The sequence below is a fragment of the Pochonia chlamydosporia genome, chromosome 4 (genome assembly GCF_001653235.2).
Source record: "Pochonia chlamydosporia 170 chromosome 4, whole genome shotgun sequence".
Lineage (NCBI taxonomy): Eukaryota > Fungi > Ascomycota > Sordariomycetes > Hypocreales > Clavicipitaceae > Pochonia > Pochonia chlamydosporia.
In genome coordinates, this window is record NC_035793.1 from 824,115 (window position 1) to 840,470 (window position 16,356).

Below are 16,356 nucleotides of genomic sequence, written 5' to 3' on the forward strand. Positions count from 1 at the left end.
CAGGTAAATACTTTGGCCATAGACTATAACTATAAACTGCCATCGCCCAATTGACCCCTTCCTCCCTCTTGCTATCATACTTGTAGTTAATAATATCACTAACCCGCTTGCTCCCACAACGCCAACCGTACTAACATCATCCTGTATACCATCTCAGCAGCTAATCGGCACATTCATCATAACTAGTCGACAACTTCTACGGTTGGACCATCACCCGTGCCCGTACCCTCCTTTCTCTCAGAATCCGTCCGCCGAGTCACCCTATTCGCACCCTCAATCTCAACCTCATCCGCGGCTCCCACCCCAGACAATCCTGTATCCACAGCATCTCTAGTACTATTCCCTCCCTCAACTCTTTCTTTCTTCTTCTTCTTGCTCTTTGCAACTCCCCATTCATCCCAAGCGATTTGCGCCTGCATCGCCGGAGGTGGTCTCTCTCGTTTCAACGCCTCCAACTCCTCTTTGAGTTTCTTAATTTGCACATCCTTCTCTGCTTCACGACGTTCACGGACTTCCAACTCAAGCTTCTTCGTCTTTTCCTCTTCCACCTTCTTCCTCTCCTCCTCATACTGCGTTTCTCGCCTCTTCAAACCCCCCTTCCGAGCAACGTCTCTAGTTACAACCTCCCCCTTCGACGGCTTGGGATATTTTACAATTTGATCATCCTCCTCCTCCTTCTCCTCCTCCTCTGCATCATCCGGAAATGTGTCATTCGCGCGATCCAAGTAGAGTTCCTTTTCCCACGTCTTGGATGATAAGGCACGAAGAATCATGCACCGACAGTACTCTGTAAATCCACCACTCAGACTCTCACCGTGCTCGAGTATTGCTCGTCGCACATTCCGTTTGTCTGTTTCTGTCTTTACGAGCATAAAGCGGAATAGTTGGAGGCGCAGATACGACGCCATGTTCCCAGCCGACATCCACAGCTCGTTGATCCGCTTGATCTCCCGGGAAGGATTGTCAGACCCTTGATCCAGCAGCTGTTGCAGACATCCTACCTGCACGGGCAGGTCGCCAATTTCCTCTGCAGCTTTGAGAACAACTCTTGTGGTTTTCTTGGCCTCATCTGATATTCCTGAGGCTTTGGGGCTCCACGACGGAATCTCATCTTCATGCGGTGCGTAAAGCGGCAACTCATCGTTTGGAAAGATCCTCGTGGAAACGCGGTATTCCCCTCGGAAAGGACCCGTAAAGGAGATATTGTTGCCTTCGAGACGATTCATGCTGTATTCTTCAAAGAACACCCCTGCCATAATCCACATCAGACAGGGACGCGTCTTGAGACTCGCAATATTCCGCTCTAGGAGGAGGGTGGCCAGACGCTCCGCAGCTTGGAGACACTTTTTCGCATCCTTGCTGTTCCCCTTGGTTTTCATGCACGCGAATGCTAGTGAGGCGAATAAGTCGAGTGTTCCGAACAACATTGTTTCGTCGTCATCCACTTCTGACCAGTCGGCAATGATGCTGTTGACGGGAGAGCCTCCCAGGGGCGGGCCGTACAACACATCCCGCGCTTCTTTGAAACCGAATTTCTCTTCGAGTGCTAGGTATATGTCGCGGAAATCCCAAATACGATGCTGGCTTGTGAGGGTGTCTAAAACACGATACCAGGCAATATCCTTCACTTTGTCTTCTGGGGACATGCAAACTACCAGGGTCAAGATTTGGAGCTAATGAACAAGTTAGCAAATTATGCGACTTCCTCTAGCAACTATAACAGAACTTTGGGAGCCGGAAGGGCAGGATTCTTACATCTGTTGAGTCAAGTCGGTCATAATGGAAGCCATTCAATGCCTGTGTAATCAATTGCTCCTCTTCAATCGTGTCATGAAAATCGAACTCGCTAAACGTTTCCGCCTTTCGTAGCAGCAGGGTCCAATTTAGAAATAGGCCGTTGTCAAAGCTATCCTCCTCTGCCAATGGATACTTCTTTGCCAGCTCAGCCAGCTTTCTGTACTGTCTCGCGTCATACAGGCAATGAGCATACTGCACCCGAACATACATGTTATCCAACGACGATGCCAACGTCTCGTCAAAGTGAGAAAGCGCCGCATCGAAATGGCCCAGTCGACGTAAACGGGCGTTTTCTTCCAAAAATCCTTCCAAGTCTGGCGCTGCGTCTAGGGACATGTGTACTGTCACATCTTTTGGATCCTTTGGATTCATACGAACGGCCGGTTGTCTCTGGAGAGAAGTTGTATGAGACCATGACCGACGAGAATACGAGGATGGCCTTCTTCGGATGTAACGCGAACTGGGGTCCATCTCAATGTCTTCTCCAGTATCTGAAGCGTATATTTCTTCTCGCTCAAAGTAGGGCACTCGTGACGATGACACCCTGGGAGGCGGCGGTGGCGGATATCTCCTGGGCTCGGGCTGTATGATCTTATTGTTTTGCGCTGGTGGTTTTTGAAAATGATACGGATCGTAGCCACCATATTCATCGTCATAGAAAGTATTCCATGCGCGCGGTTCGTTCCAACGTACTCTTTCCCGCTCCCGCTCCCGTACTGGCTCCCTTTCTCGCGAAACATGCCGTTGTCGGCGTTCTTCGACAATTATCGGTGGTTTTCTTGTTCCCCCAAGTCTTGAGGTTCTCTCACGAGACGGGGACCGGCTTCTTACTTGCATAGCTGAGGGTGACCTTTTGCCAATGTCCAGCTCTTCGCACGACTCAGCGTCGATATCAATCCACGATTTGTATAACTTTGTAAGGTCACAGAGTCCAAGTCCGAAAGCACGGGTTTGCAGAGTTACTTCTTGGAGATCTCACACAAAGTTCATTGCGAACTCCGTTGTTTGTGCTCCAGCCAATTCCCAGGCGTTTCCGTGATGCTTGCTAGCGGCTGACATGCATGAGGCCTCGCGATGAGGAGTGGCTGAGCAGTCAGCCCGGCGCTTTCAGGGTCTGAGATACAGCTACAGATCAGTTTTAAAGAGGCTGTAGGCTGTTCAGGAAAATCAATAATGAGGCTTGGCTTGCAGATCCATGCACACTGCCAGCGAAGTGAAGGTTGGAGGATCACTTGACGCAACAATTGATGAATGATAGCCGCCCGCCTCAACTCATTCCCTCATGATTGTTGCCGACTATCTCGCCTCAACTCTTTGAGAGCAAGAACATCTCATCTTGTTGTCAAATCACATCCAATCGAAACAACTACCATGAGCACTCCCTTAGACCAAGTTGTGCCCTCTGGAGTAGCCTCTTCTCCGAGACGAGCTCCTCCTCGTGGACCTCAACTAAGCATCAAGCGTTTCGGCCGAACTGACTTTGAGCGATTCGACCAAGAGGCCGCCCGAGGATCTCAACTCTGCGTGGGCTCACAACGTATCGGCAAAGTCGAAATCGACTGCAAGTACCTCTGGAAAAAAGCACAATGGGGCGTCCTGGGCACAGATGACCGACCTGCTGGAATTGTGTACATGGACATCAATTTCCAACAACCTCCCGGTTACTGCCTCGAAGTCGCCAACGTCTACGTAACTCTGGCCGAAGACACAGGAACTTATGCCCTCGCCTCCAACCATAGACACAGACCTCATGCGCACCGGCTAGACAGGGAATACAACGTTCAAATCACAGACAACTATGGCCCACGCCTGATAAACGGCGCAAAAACAATTCACCAAAAGACCAGCACCACCAACTTGACACCACATCTTGGGGCTATGGGGATCGATTTTGGCGGTCTGGGCCACGACTCAACTACGGCCAAGGAAAAATCGGACGCCTGGTGCTTTAGAGGCGCTGTTCGACGGCCCCATGGCCAAGACGGCTTGCGTACCATGCACTGGGAGCTAAAGGAGAACTCTCTCGACCGGAATCAGATTCACAGTCAAGAATACTGTACTGCGTTTGCGTTTGAGCACTCCGGCGTGCCGGTGTTTATGCGCGTTGAGATCGATGGCACGATTCGGGGCGTCCGTGGCAGCGCGAGGAACCGGTTTGCCCGATTTTCTTCCATTTTAGGTGGCAAGGATAATTCGACGCTCACGCAGATGGACTTTTTATACAGCGGTCAGTCGCGGAAGCGATTGGATGATGTGGCTAGAGGTTTGGACATGGCTATGCAGTGGGAGAATTGGAAGAAGGCTGGTGTGGAAATGCCTGGGTCTAAGCCAGCTCAGTATCACGACCAGGGGAAGATTGAGTCGATTGAAGAGGAAGAGCCTTCTTTCGAAGATTCTTTGATAGAGCAAGCTATTGAAGCGGAGGATCCCGTTTTGGAGGCACTGGCAAGACGAATTCACGGTGGGAGGAATGAGAGGATTCAGGCTGTGGGAGACGCACCTCAACGACTTCTTTCGGGGAGGGAGCCTTCAAAGAGTACTGAGCCAGCTACAAGAGCAAGGGTTCGTAGGCCATTGAGGAACACGGCCCCGAGCTCGCAACAACCTGTCCAAAGAAGCATGAATGCCTGTGGAACAAGCACGCCAGATAGCGAGCGTAGCTCTACGACAGTGGTCAACCCAGATCCTACCCTGTCAGAACTCCAGGACGATAAGTTAAAGGAGATTGTCCGCATACCGGCTATACTCTTCCTCATCAGATTCCTAGTCGTGGTAGCAAGTTTCTTCAGCGGGGAAGAAACGGCGCCGTCAAAGGCCCAGCAATCGGAACCGGAGTGGGCTGGCTCTCGTGCATCTCGTGTGCAGATCAAGATGGAACCAGACGATGCAGAAGAAGGCGAAGATCAGGATGATTTACAAGGAGAAGCTGAAAGGGAAGATATGGATGAAGATTATCTCACTTCCCCCGAGCCAGAAATAGATGACAACGTCAGTGAGGAGGATACGTTGGAGGCACTCACCCGCATCGCTGCTTCGAGAAAAGTTACTCAACCACTTCTAGCTGCCTCTTCCAGCTCAAGGATTCCAATGGGGTCGCGGCGCGTGGTGAGACAGCCAGCGCCTGTATTGAAGGCTGGGCGTTGACTTGACAATTATAGGGGTTGAGGCAGGTTGTTTCATTACATCCCATGTGGGTAAAACGTGAGAGCCTGCGATTGTGACGACCTAGTTTGGTGGTTTTGTGGCATAGTTGAGCGAAATATACCCAAATACGTTTATATGAGAAAGCTGTTATAAGAGTGGAGGGCCCGTGAAGCTGATGAAATATGTCGATGAGCGGGATTTATGACATGTTGATGTTGATTGGATTCGGATATACTCTATCACTAAGCCCAGGTGTTGCGAGCCAAATTCTACGTTGTGTTGAGTAATAACTGCTGCAAGGTGGACATCTGATTCTTCTTCAACTGTTAGACTAGTTGCATCATGACAGCATCTGATTGCTGTTGTCCTCGTAGGATATGAGCCCCGACCGCTTAGAATCCATCTACGTGCCACAGCATAATAGAACGGTATCACGATGTGGCAGGTTTATAAACGCCAAGATTAGATTCCCATGTTGACGCTTATCAACGGCCCATCGATCTCAGTGCTTGGTCTTGTTCCTGAGTAGATCGGGCTTCCACAACGCGGGAAACGATCAGGAAAAAAGGAAAAAGAGGGTGTCGACCATCGTCGTCATGGATTCCGTGCCTCCGCACCTCCATCTAAGCCCCAATCTCTAGGTACATGATCAACCACAGTGTCATTCATTGAACAAGTGGAGATGTTTCTCCCAAAATGCCGCTTCGAATTTGTAAGTCGAACCCCATCGTTCAAAGCCAACTATCCTCAACACGTAAATATTCACGGTCATTCCCATCTGGAATCACTTTCCCATCTCTCATGATTACGCCCTTCCGACGATGCCGTCCAAACCTCCGACGACCCGATTTGCCGCAAGCTTGTATCTACAAGGTTGGCTATGTAACAGCCACATTTCACTAGTTTCTTTCACCCACCGCAACCCCCCAAGCCATTGCAAGGTCTCACTCAACTAGAAGACACTGAGCACAGCTTCCATCGGTGGGGCGTTTGGCTTGAAATAGCCCTGATCAGCTCGTCAGCCTCCCTGTCTTTTATGCTCTCTCTGCTTCAACTGGAACCTTGGGGCAAGTCGATGCGATGGGTTCATCATTTCTCAGAGCTCGAGGACCACATGCTGACCAACGTGCTCCACAGGAGCTCATTGATTCCAAACATTTGGACCAGACCGGACTTCCTTTGACGTGGTAGCGCAGTGGACGCACGGCACGGGATCGGATAGTCTTCTCCGCACGTTTGCTTTTTCTCTTCCATTGGGTAGATGTGGTGGTCGTGACCGGTTTTCACGGCCGATTTGTACGTTATATCCCGCGGTTTGATTAGACGAGAGTTATGCTTTCGTGTCATTGTGAAGATGCGACTGTCCGAGCGAACCAGGCACTGTTTCCTTGTCCACATGTGAAGATGATGACGTCCGTCTCTTGCCAAGGTTTGTTGGTTCCACGGAAACGTGTTCTGGTTGAAGAAACCCGTTTTCTGATAGTCGTACTGTAACTATAACAAATTTGTACCTGCGACTTGCATCATGACTACGTATTGTATTACTGCTCACTGATGAAGCCCCCCGGAAAAGTGGCTCCAGCCTTCTGGGCTTTTGTGTTTGTGGGCTTTTTCAAAGCTGGGCTGGACATGCATCTCCACGTTCCGCCTCGAATGTTCACGCCAAAAGTCCACTTGGCAGCATCTTGAGGCGTGAAAAGTACATCCATCGACGGCACTTCCTCCGTACCACCCTGGCCGGGATCGTGAGGAAATGGCTCGCCCATCTACTCCGTCTCATTGGTTATCGGAGCTGTCTGAGATGGTGGGAGGAGCTCTTCTGGTAACTAAGGTTCGTACCTGGCTCGTGGTGGTGTGAATCAATGTACACTTGACATGCATTTGTATCTCTCACGTCCAAGTAGTTAGACTATTTTCATCCCCGATTCTCCCGCCACGTTTCTTGTGCCTGGTATAACTCAAACCGAAAACCAAAAACTCTTATTTCAATCCATTGTCTTCCCCTAGTACCTAGCTTGCATTCCAAGTCTTTGCCCTTGTCTCTCGGCTCGTTGATTTGCGCCGTCTTTAGTCAAAATGCCCGCCGTAAAGCAGTGTGTTCAGACGACGACGTCATTCCCCATCAAGCAGCCCGTGAGCAAACGTGCCCCCAAGGGTAACAGCCATCTTGATATCATCGATATTCGAAGCAACAAGGTTGATTTCAATCTCAAAGATGAGGTGAATCGCATGATTAATCCTTCAGACGGGGGCGCGCGCAAGCTGCCCACGCTGCTGTTGTATGATGAGAGGGGACTGCAGTTGTTTGAGGATGTACGTGTGATGGTTCCCGGTCCCGAAGCACATTGAGGTTTTTTGCGAGATTAAATCGAGATGCAAAAAATCTTTGAATGGGCTATTTGCTTTCCCCTCCTATTTCCCCCCTTAGGACGCTTCGTTCAAACTTATACTTTTCCGCCAGATCACGTATCTGGACGAGTATTATTTGACCAACTACGAAATCGAGCTGTTGAAGAAGCATTCCGTCGAGATTGCGGCCAAGATTCCGGATGGAGCCATGGTTATTGAATTGGGGAGCGGGTATGTCGCGCCTTGAAGCTTGCCCGTGACGTTTTCCCGAGCTCTTGTTTTACTCTGCCTTTTTGTCGCCGTTCTCCTACTGGTGTTTTTCGATTCGAGCGGACTGTTTCGTGCCGGCTGCGGGATACTAATATACTGCAGCAATCTACGCAAGGTCTGCCTCCTCCTGCAAGCATTCGAAGATGCCCACAAGTCCATCGACTACTACGCTCTGGACCTGTCCCAGAAAGAGCTCGAACGGACGTTATCTCATGTTCCCGACTTTAAGTATGTTCGCTGCCACGGTTTGCTGGGTACATATGACGATGGCACCGTCTGGCTGAAGCAGCCGTCCATTATGGCTAAACCAAAATGCATCCTTCACCTGGGATCTAGTATTGGTGAGTTTTACACTGGTCCTCGACAAACTACGATTTGGGCACCATGAAGCCTCTTTAGTTGAAAGCTTACATTTCTTGGGATAGGAAACTTTCACAGAGACGAGGCTGCGGAGTTTTTGCAATCCTACGCCGACGTGTTGAAACCAGAAGACAGCTTGATTGTTGGGCTGGACTCTTGTGGGAACCCAGACAAGATTTAGTAAGTTTCGCAATAAGCCTCACCCTTGGAACTGAGTAACTAACGGACGTAGTCACGCATATAATGGTACGGATTCGTCGAACCCCTTGTTCGCGTTTAAGTGCTAACCGTCTACCACAGACAGCAAAGGCATAACCCACGAGTAAGCACTCTATCATGCCCCGGATCAAATGCATTACTAACGCCACAAAGATTTATCCTGAATGGACTGGAAAATGCCAATCGCATCTACGGACAAGACCTATTCCACATCCCAGACTGGAAAGTCATTGGCGAATACGTCTACGATGATGAAGGCGGCCGCCACCAAGCCTTCTTGGCCCCCCTCCAGGAAGTCAATGTCCTCGGATCAGTCATTAAACCACATGAACGTATTCAAATCGAACAGAGCCTCAAATACTCCAAAGTCGGGTCAGAGAACCTATGGAAGCACGCTGGTCTTCGTGAAATTGGACTATGGACCCGCGGCGATGAATACGGTAAGCAATCCCCTTCCCTTCCAAACTTCAACCAGAATATTAACACTCCCAGGCCTCCATATGCTTCAAAAGGCCAACATCCCATTCAGCAAAGCTCCCTCACTCTACGCCCCTCAAACCCTCCCAACCCTGCAAGACTGGCAATCCCTCTGGTCAACCTGGGACATTGTAACAAAACACATGCTCCCCAAGCAGGAACTCACCGAAAAGCCCATCAAGCTTCGCAACGCGTGCATCTTCTACCTAGGCCATATCCCTACCTTCCTTGACATTCAACTCACAAAGACTACCAAGATGCCACCCACGGATCCTGCATCATACTATGCCATTTTTGAGCGTGGCATTGACCCTGACGTAGATAACCCCGAGCAATGCCACGTTCACTCAGAAATCCCAGACGAGTGGCCTTCTGTGGAGGAAATTACCGCCTATCAGGGACGGGTTCGCGATCGTTTGGGCAAGTTGTACAAGGGGGGAGTAGAGAATCTTCCCAGACAGGTAGCCAGGGCTATTTGGGTTGGTTTTGAGCACGAGCTCATGCATATCGAGACGTTGCTGTATATGATGCTGCAGAGCGATAGGACGTTGCCGCCGCCTCATATGGGGATTCCTGATTTTGAGAGAATGGCAAAGAGGGCCTTTGAGGGGAGAGTTGAGAATGAGTGGTTTGACGTGCCGGCTCAGGAGATTAGCATCGGGATGAACGATCCTGAGGATGGAACAGATGATGTTGATTTCGGATGGTGAGTTGCATTCCCTTGATCTGACCACAGTTTATATTAATGGCATCAGGGACAATGAGAAGCCACAGCGAAAGACTCAAGTACATGCTTTCCAGGCACAAGGCCGGCCCATCACAAATGAAGAAGTAAGTCTCTGCTAATCAAACCATCCACGCCCAGCTTCTAACCCAAATCGCAAAGTACGCTCAATACATGTACACGACAAACGTTTCCAAAGTCCCCGCCTCCTGGTCCTCCAGCACCCTCACCAACGGCACATCCAAGACTAACGGGACCAACGGGACAAACGGCCACCACGCCATCCCAACAACCCTACCAGACTCTTTCCTGGCAGGCAAATCCGTCCGCACCATGTACGGGCTCGTACCGCTCAAATACGCCCTCGACTGGCCCGTCTTCGCCTCCTACGACGAACTAGCCGGCTGTGCCGCCTGGATGGGCGGTAGAATCCCAACCTTCGAAGAAGCGCGCAGCATCTACGCATTTGTCGAAAGCCAGCGAGAGTTACTACTGGGCGGACGACTCTCACGAAAAGTCCCCGCCGTGAACGGGTAAGTCCCCAACTCCAAATTCTCACAGCCAAAGCTGACACCGAAAGACACCTCTCCAACGACGGCGTCGAAGAAACGCCCCCATCGTTGACGCCCTCCGCGGTCGAGGATAGCACACCGCTATTCATCGACCTGGCCGGCGCAAACGTCGGCTTCAAACACTGGCATCCCGTGCCAGTGACGTCCCAGGGAAACTCGCTAGCCGGCCAGTCTGGCATGGGCGGCGCCTGGGAATGGACTTCGTCGCCGCTCAGGAAGCACGAGGGCTTTGAGCCGATGGAGCTGTATCCGCTTTATACGGCGGATTTCTTTGACGACAAGCATAATATTGTGCTTGGCGGCTCGTGGGCTACTCATCCTAGGATTGCGGGGAGGAAGAGCTTTGTGAATTGGTATCAGAGGAATTATCCGTATGCTTGGGTTGGGGCACGACTGGTCAGGGATGTTGAGTAATTCGCAACTATGTGGAGGAACATAGTATGTTCGCGTGGACGACTTTATGAACTGGATTTCAATATGGAGAAACAAATTGGACCTGTAAAATGGAAACAAACCGTGTTTGGACAGTCTTTTCCGGTTGGATCGATTTGTACTTATCAATACACTCTTTTGCCAGTCTGCTTATGTTGAAGCTTTCATTGTATGGTTGCTATCAATGTCGTTAGATGCATGTAGCATTGTGCGCATAATCATGTCTGAGACGATGATTGATAATACTGGCGTTAAAAGCACACCCTCGCTTGGTATATCATAAAGGTCCCAGTGTATTCCAACGCCATGTTCAACGTGGGCCACCAAATCCCATCCCTTCTGGTGCCAAGTATGCGTCCGTAAAGACGCAACGCCGTGAGTCTGTTCTCCAGTTTCATTCACCCGTTAAGACTTCCATAGATGCTGAGAAGCTGCTCAAAGACGTAGCCTGGCAAGTGTACCCCGTTTTCCGTGATGAGGTTGGAAATCAGGTTGGGGGGCTGCCAGAAAGTTAGTCCAGATGTAACCTGTGGCGGGTAGTTCTAAAATAAACTCACAGTATAGTCGACCGCATCGGCAGGTCGTTTGCTTCTTGCGTCGGTACTAAAATCAAGCACTTGTTGCTTGAAACCAAGATCCCTCTGGTCGAGGGGGAACTTGCGTGCGAACTTGTGCGTCTCGGCGGCGACATAGAAAGGGATCTTGACTCTTGAGGCCAGCTGGGCGATCTGATATGTGCCAATTCTAGAAATGATGCCACCATTTTGAGTCACAGCTTCCGCACCAACAATGACCATGTTGACCTGGCGCAGCAAGCCCATTACGTGAGCGACAGCCGCCTCTGGAATCTCCGCAACCGGGATTCCCATCTGACGCAGCTCCTTTACAACACTGTCGCTCTCCTCTACGCGCGTCTGGTCCCGAACGTAGACAACTTTAAACTTGCCATTGAGACTCTTGGCTGCCCTCTCTAACAGACCAGTCACCGACCTTGATGCACCGTGGGTCAACACGCATGTGCCTTCTCGTACGAAGCGCCAGCCAGCTTCTGCGACGCCGTTGCGCGCAGCAATGGCTCTTTGGGCGAACAACCGGCCGTTACGGAGAAGATGCTGTCTCACGGCATCGAAGCTACCCTCCTGCTGCTTGAGCGAGGAAACTAGGTACTGCAGGAAAAGGTCGGTACCAGCTGTGAGAGGCACCGGATTTTCAACAGAAGCTGCGAGGCGAACCGAGTGGGCTTTGACAGTATCGAGAGTCTCGTATACGGTTGTGGAAGGAACGGTGTTCAGAAGGGCGATCAATGATTCTATAGCGGCGACCGGCTTGGTTAATTCGGGGTCGGACTCGAGGAGTTTGCGATATGTTGAAACAATGCTACTTTCGGTCAGGATTTGCAAGTTTGTGCGGTGTGGGTGTGGGAACGACGAACTCAAAGTTGGAAGATGACGCTGATAGCCTACGTATGGGAAGATTTGCCGAGACCGTCTCTTTGGCGGCTGGCATTTGACGTTAGAATTGTGTCTTGGCAATGATCCAATGTGATTGTTCAAAGCTGAAACGTACCGTCAGCCAAGCCAGAGGAAGTCATGGTGGCTAGATCTCGAATACGACAGGGGTCGTCGTGGGATTCGATTTTTGACGATGTGGATGGATGGTCGAAGTCGGGGACTTTAAATTTTGACCCGATGATGATGTGGTGAGTCAAAGCTGTTCAAAGGCGACCTGGAACTTTGATGAGTGCACCTTCCCTGGAGCTGCATGGCTTGGAGGGGCAGCAGCTCTGCCATTGGCTGAAGGGTCGAGTCGCTCTCAAGGCGGGGCGACGAAATTCGGGGATTCGTGTACAAGACAGAGTACCATGTTGGACATTACATGGGTCAAGTTCACACAACTCTAGAACTCTGGGCAGTTGGCATCTGTTATTACAAACGTATTCACAGAGAGTACATGGAGTAGCCGCTTCGTGTTTGCATAAATGCAAGTTGAGCCATTCTCGTAAAGTGATTTCTCAAGAGATGTTCGTGCATTAGGTACTATGCTTCCTCCATGTGCTCGCAACTCCTCCGAACCAGACATGTGTCAAGCTACTCCGTGCATGTATTTTCTTCAGGTCTTGTCTGTCCAGTCGCTCCTTCCAAGTCTTGTTCCAAGGAACCCCCCACTATCCTTCAACTCTTCAATGTCGCCAGTCATCCACCAACTCTAGAACAAACCACGAGCCCCCAGCGGCGTACGTCAGTGGACCCCTGCCCCAAGTCAATCCATGTACTTTCTCGACCTGAACATCAAATGACATTGAATTCTTTGAACTCGAAAGGCCGCTGAAACGACAAACCACATCACCGCCCCTCCTTGTTCGTACGTACGTAAATACACCAGGATCCGACCTGACACGAGCTGGCCGTCGTACTTGTTCTTCCTCCTCTATTCCCTTCCCTGTCTCGTCTGCGTAACATGTCTTGACCGCCAAGCACTACTTAATCACCGTCTGCTGCGTTGCGTTCAATATTCGAATTCTTCCACCGAAAAAGCACTCGATCGCATCATTGAAGCACATCTACACCACCAAAACCAAAACCGAAACTTTTAAAGCTTACCACCACCATGGGTCTCATTGACCCTGCCACTGGCGCACCTCTCCCCGAAGATGCAATCCAGCGCGTCCTTTTCATCGCCAACGCCGTCCATGTCTACAACATCCCACCACTAATGTCTATGGATGGATACCGCGCAACCTCATGGACTGTCGATCCCAAGCGACAAATATTCACAGGGCGCCTGCGCGTCGTGGAAACAGCCTACGAGTCACCGACTGCCGAAGAGCAATCCAGTATCAAGGTCGACGTTGTTATAGAAGACCCTTCCAACGGGGAATTATTCGCCGCAGCCCCATATACCGGCACCTTTGTTGTTCAAGAAGTCCTCGACAGCAGTCGCTTTTTTGCGCTGACCGTGCGTGATCCGAAGGGGAACAAGGTGGTTATTGGTATAGGATTTGAGGATAGGTCCGACGCGCTTGACCTGAGAGTTGCGCTGCAGCAGGCTCAGAGGGCTCTAGGTCTGGAAAAGAATGCGGATAAGAAGGAAGTGACAAAGCAGGTGGATAAGGATTATAGCTTGAAGGAGGGCGAGACCATCACCGTCAATATTGGCAGCAAGTTGGGGAGAAGAAGGCAGCCAGAGTCGCCGAGTACGTCTGATCCGGCTACGTTGCAGTCTTTTGCGTTGCCGCCTCCGCCGAGTGCTGCTGCGGGTTTGGGAGGTGCTGAGCAACGCGGTGGGTTTTCTTTGCCGCCCCCACCGACTGCGGATGATGTGAAGAAGAAGAGGAGATCATTGCGTGATTTGGGGTTCGACGACGGTCAGTTTGGGGAATTTCGGTAGCGGGGCGTCATCATTTGGAAATGATTATCGAGTAGACTTGATATTGCAAACTGTTGGACATAATGTATAGTGATGAGCCGGGGAGGGATGATTCCCATAATATGATTTATATTTTACTTTCTTCTTCTTCCTTCATGCTGAACAGCCGGTAGCGTGCTTGGTTTGCAATTTAGGAACATTAAAATGGTGGTATCTGTCTAAAACTGTTGAAATTCTTCGTAAATCATTTGATCAATCGTTCACTCATGTTATTAGCCATAGTGGACACGTCGAATCTAACCGGGTGGGCAAACTGAGCCTTCTCTCCTTGGTGACTATTGAATACTGAGCATCCTGAGACGTGCTGCGTGGTCGTCGTCGTCTCGCAGTCTCTTCGTTGTCCCTCCCCCTGAGCGTCAATTCCAACTGCAGCCCACAGAGGGTATTTCCCGACATCTCACTCTCGACCCTGCTGTATTCATCGTCGCTGGTATTTGGGCTGTCCGGAAGCCGATTCCCTTGCCCCTGGTTTTGCAACGGGTCCTTCGCAGGGATGAATTCTGGCGTCGCGCCATTGAGACTCGACTTTGACGCACGTCGCATCATATCCTCACTAGGTTGGCCTGACGGACGCCTGGGAAGCCGCGAGCGATGTCTGTGGGCAATGTTCCATGTGTCGCGGCTCTTCGCCTCCACATACAGTTCCCCTAGTCTTGTAAATATAGCCTGCTCTTGGCCGGCCGCGTGAATCAGTTGGCCACGCAAGACACCGAGTTCTTTCCTCGCCTTTCGCTTGCACTTTCTTGACTCCCCGTGCACGGATTCCTCTTCTGTCAAGGAATATTTGGTTATTAAGTCGCTAAGCTTGGCGGTGTACGCCTGGAGGGTGATGCTCAAATAGGCCTGCTCAGCATAAATGTCCTCATATGGCCGAGGATGAAATATTGTCATGGGGCGGGGCGACAATGGCTTGTGCAAAGAAGGACGTCGACTCTGTAGTTGACTGTTGTTGCGGAGGGGTTTAGGGATATGTTTCTGATCACCACCGCGGCTTGATGAGGTAGCTCCGGCCCTGCTTCCATGCTCGATTGAGGCAGTTGGTGATAAGGGCGAATGTTCCGTCTGCAGCCCATCATTCGGTTTGGGCGTTGCAATAGAAAGTCTTTCGCCAGGAGATGCCGTAGATTCCATTACAGTCCTATTATCCGCCGAGTAAATTGGTATAACGAATAGTGGAGGTAACGTTTTGTCGGATGCGACCGGACCGACTTGTGTCATGATGTTCAAACTGTCCGGTTCTCTTCGGAGGAGGAGTCAATTTTCTCCAGGTAGTGGACATCTGAAAACTCTCCGGTGTGTAAGAGCCGCAAAAGGAAAGTCTCGCTTCAATAGTCTCCCTGGTTTTGAGCACAAGCCATAGCCAGGCGGGGAGGTCGAAGAACGAGGAACCAGCCGAGCACGCGGTCTTGTAACCCAGAATATTCGGCTCAGGGGGTTTCAAGCCTTTATTAGATCCGTGACCTCCTGGTTGTCGACATCTACATCCATTTGACTCACATGCTGGGCGCCACACGAATGTGCACTATCCAACACCGTGGTATTGTTCACATACTGCCAGCGTGCATTTAGGCTTGATATGTGGCGGTGGCACATAGTGCCTAAGGGCCCTTGGGCGAGTCCACATTTCGAAAGGTGAACCCCAAAAGTGATAACAATCGCGCCATGCATGTTTCCAGGGTTACGTCATACATAGCAACGGAGAAGGCTCCGTGTTCCTGCTTGTGCTTTCTTTGTGTTGTGGCAGCCACTAAATGGCAAAACCGTCATGCTTTGGGGGATCATTGAATCTCCAAAGCCCGGCCTTGTTTGCGGCCCCTCGTACCACGGAGACTTCCTCGCCAGTCACGGCACGATTCAAGTCGCCGTACCGGATGTCGTCTTCACCTCCTCCGCTCGACTTGCGCCTCCGCTTACCCACGTGGGCATCAGGGCGATATTGCTCCATGATATTGACAAAGCAGTCTGTCGAAACTTCCGTCGCTAGCCACTTCATGATCTCGGTGCCTTCAGCCTCCTTTCCTGGCATTACTAGATGTCGGATCAACAGACCCTTCTTTGCAATTCCATCTGCGGTAAAGCACAGATCGCCCACCTGAGCATGCATGGCTAAGATGCTTTCTCTGGCGGTACTGGCATAGTCATGTGCCTTGAGCAGCCGCTTGGACGTGCTAGTCTCCCACACCTTGAAATCGGCCAGGTAAATGTCGACGAGCCCGTCCATCAACTCCAAAGACGCAAGTGAATCAAAGCTTGAGGTATTGTACACAATCGGAACTCGCAGCCCCAAATGCTTTGCATGAAGAATGCTCAACGCCACTTGCGGAACAACATGCTCTGGCGTGACAATGTTGATGTTGTGCACATGGCCGACTTCCTGCAGCTTCATGTACCAGTCCCCGAGCTCCTCGGGTGTGAGATCCATACCATTTCGCTGGTGCGAAATGTCAAAGTTCTGGCAAAAAATGCAACGCAAGTTGCACCCGCTCATAAAAACTGCGCCACTACCGTTGTGACCCTGAATACACGGTTCTGAATAGCAAACAATGTTAGATGAATATTGCTAGTGCCGGGATGTGGAGTGAGTGC

General features: G+C 50.8%; 7 protein-coding genes across 7 annotated transcripts; 3 read left to right on the forward strand and 4 right to left on the reverse strand.

The window, feature by feature from the left end:
* Positions 1-182: 182 nt before the first annotated feature.
* On the reverse strand, positions 183-2,634 carry VFPPC_07669 (tetratricopeptide repeat domain-containing protein; the record flags this gene model as incomplete). Its single annotated transcript, XM_018286489.1, has 2 exons — positions 183-1,673; positions 1,756-2,634. The coding sequence occupies 2 exons, from the start codon at positions 2,632-2,634 to the stop codon at positions 183-185; spliced, it is 2,370 nt and encodes a 789-aa protein (XP_018143142.1).
* Positions 2,635-3,168: 534 nt separating this feature from the next.
* Positions 3,169-4,941, forward strand: VFPPC_07670 (hypothetical protein; the record flags this gene model as incomplete). The annotated part of the gene is made up of 1 exon (XM_018286490.1): positions 3,169-4,941. The coding sequence occupies one exon, from the start codon at positions 3,169-3,171 to the stop codon at positions 4,939-4,941; it is 1,773 nt and encodes a 590-aa protein (XP_018143143.1).
* A 2,076-nt stretch (positions 4,942-7,017) lies between these two features.
* On the forward strand, positions 7,018-10,326 carry VFPPC_14279 (hypothetical protein; the record flags this gene model as incomplete). The annotated part of the gene is made up of 11 exons (XM_018292048.1): positions 7,018-7,254; positions 7,403-7,521; positions 7,663-7,901; positions 7,986-8,100; positions 8,153-8,166; positions 8,221-8,242; positions 8,293-8,579; positions 8,632-9,322; positions 9,372-9,447; positions 9,503-9,873; positions 9,921-10,326. 11 exons carry the CDS (start codon positions 7,018-7,020, stop codon positions 10,324-10,326), a joined length of 2,577 nt encoding a protein of 858 aa, XP_018143144.1.
* A 416-nt stretch (positions 10,327-10,742) lies between these two features.
* VFPPC_07671 (hypothetical protein) lies at positions 10,743-11,935 on the reverse strand (the record flags this gene model as incomplete). The annotated part of the gene is made up of 4 exons (XM_018286491.1): positions 10,743-10,844; positions 10,902-11,721; positions 11,777-11,843; positions 11,911-11,935. The coding sequence occupies 4 exons, from the start codon at positions 11,933-11,935 to the stop codon at positions 10,743-10,745; spliced, it is 1,014 nt and encodes a 337-aa protein (XP_018143145.1).
* A 1,016-nt stretch (positions 11,936-12,951) lies between these two features.
* VFPPC_07672 (adaptin ear-binding coat-associated protein 2) lies at positions 12,952-13,731 on the forward strand (the record flags this gene model as incomplete). Its single annotated transcript, XM_018286492.1, has 1 exon — positions 12,952-13,731. One exon carries the CDS (start codon positions 12,952-12,954, stop codon positions 13,729-13,731), a length of 780 nt encoding a protein of 259 aa, XP_018143146.1.
* A 243-nt stretch (positions 13,732-13,974) lies between these two features.
* VFPPC_14280 (hypothetical protein) lies at positions 13,975-14,988 on the reverse strand (the record flags this gene model as incomplete). Its single annotated transcript, XM_018292049.1, has 1 exon — positions 13,975-14,988. One exon carries the CDS (start codon positions 14,986-14,988, stop codon positions 13,975-13,977), a length of 1,014 nt encoding a protein of 337 aa, XP_018143147.1.
* A 529-nt stretch (positions 14,989-15,517) lies between these two features.
* VFPPC_07673 (pyruvate formate lyase activating enzyme) lies at positions 15,518-16,192 on the reverse strand (the record flags this gene model as incomplete). Its single annotated transcript, XM_018286493.1, has 1 exon — positions 15,518-16,192. The coding sequence occupies one exon, from the start codon at positions 16,190-16,192 to the stop codon at positions 15,518-15,520; it is 675 nt and encodes a 224-aa protein (XP_018143148.1).
* Between the last annotated feature and the right edge of the window lie 164 nt (positions 16,193-16,356).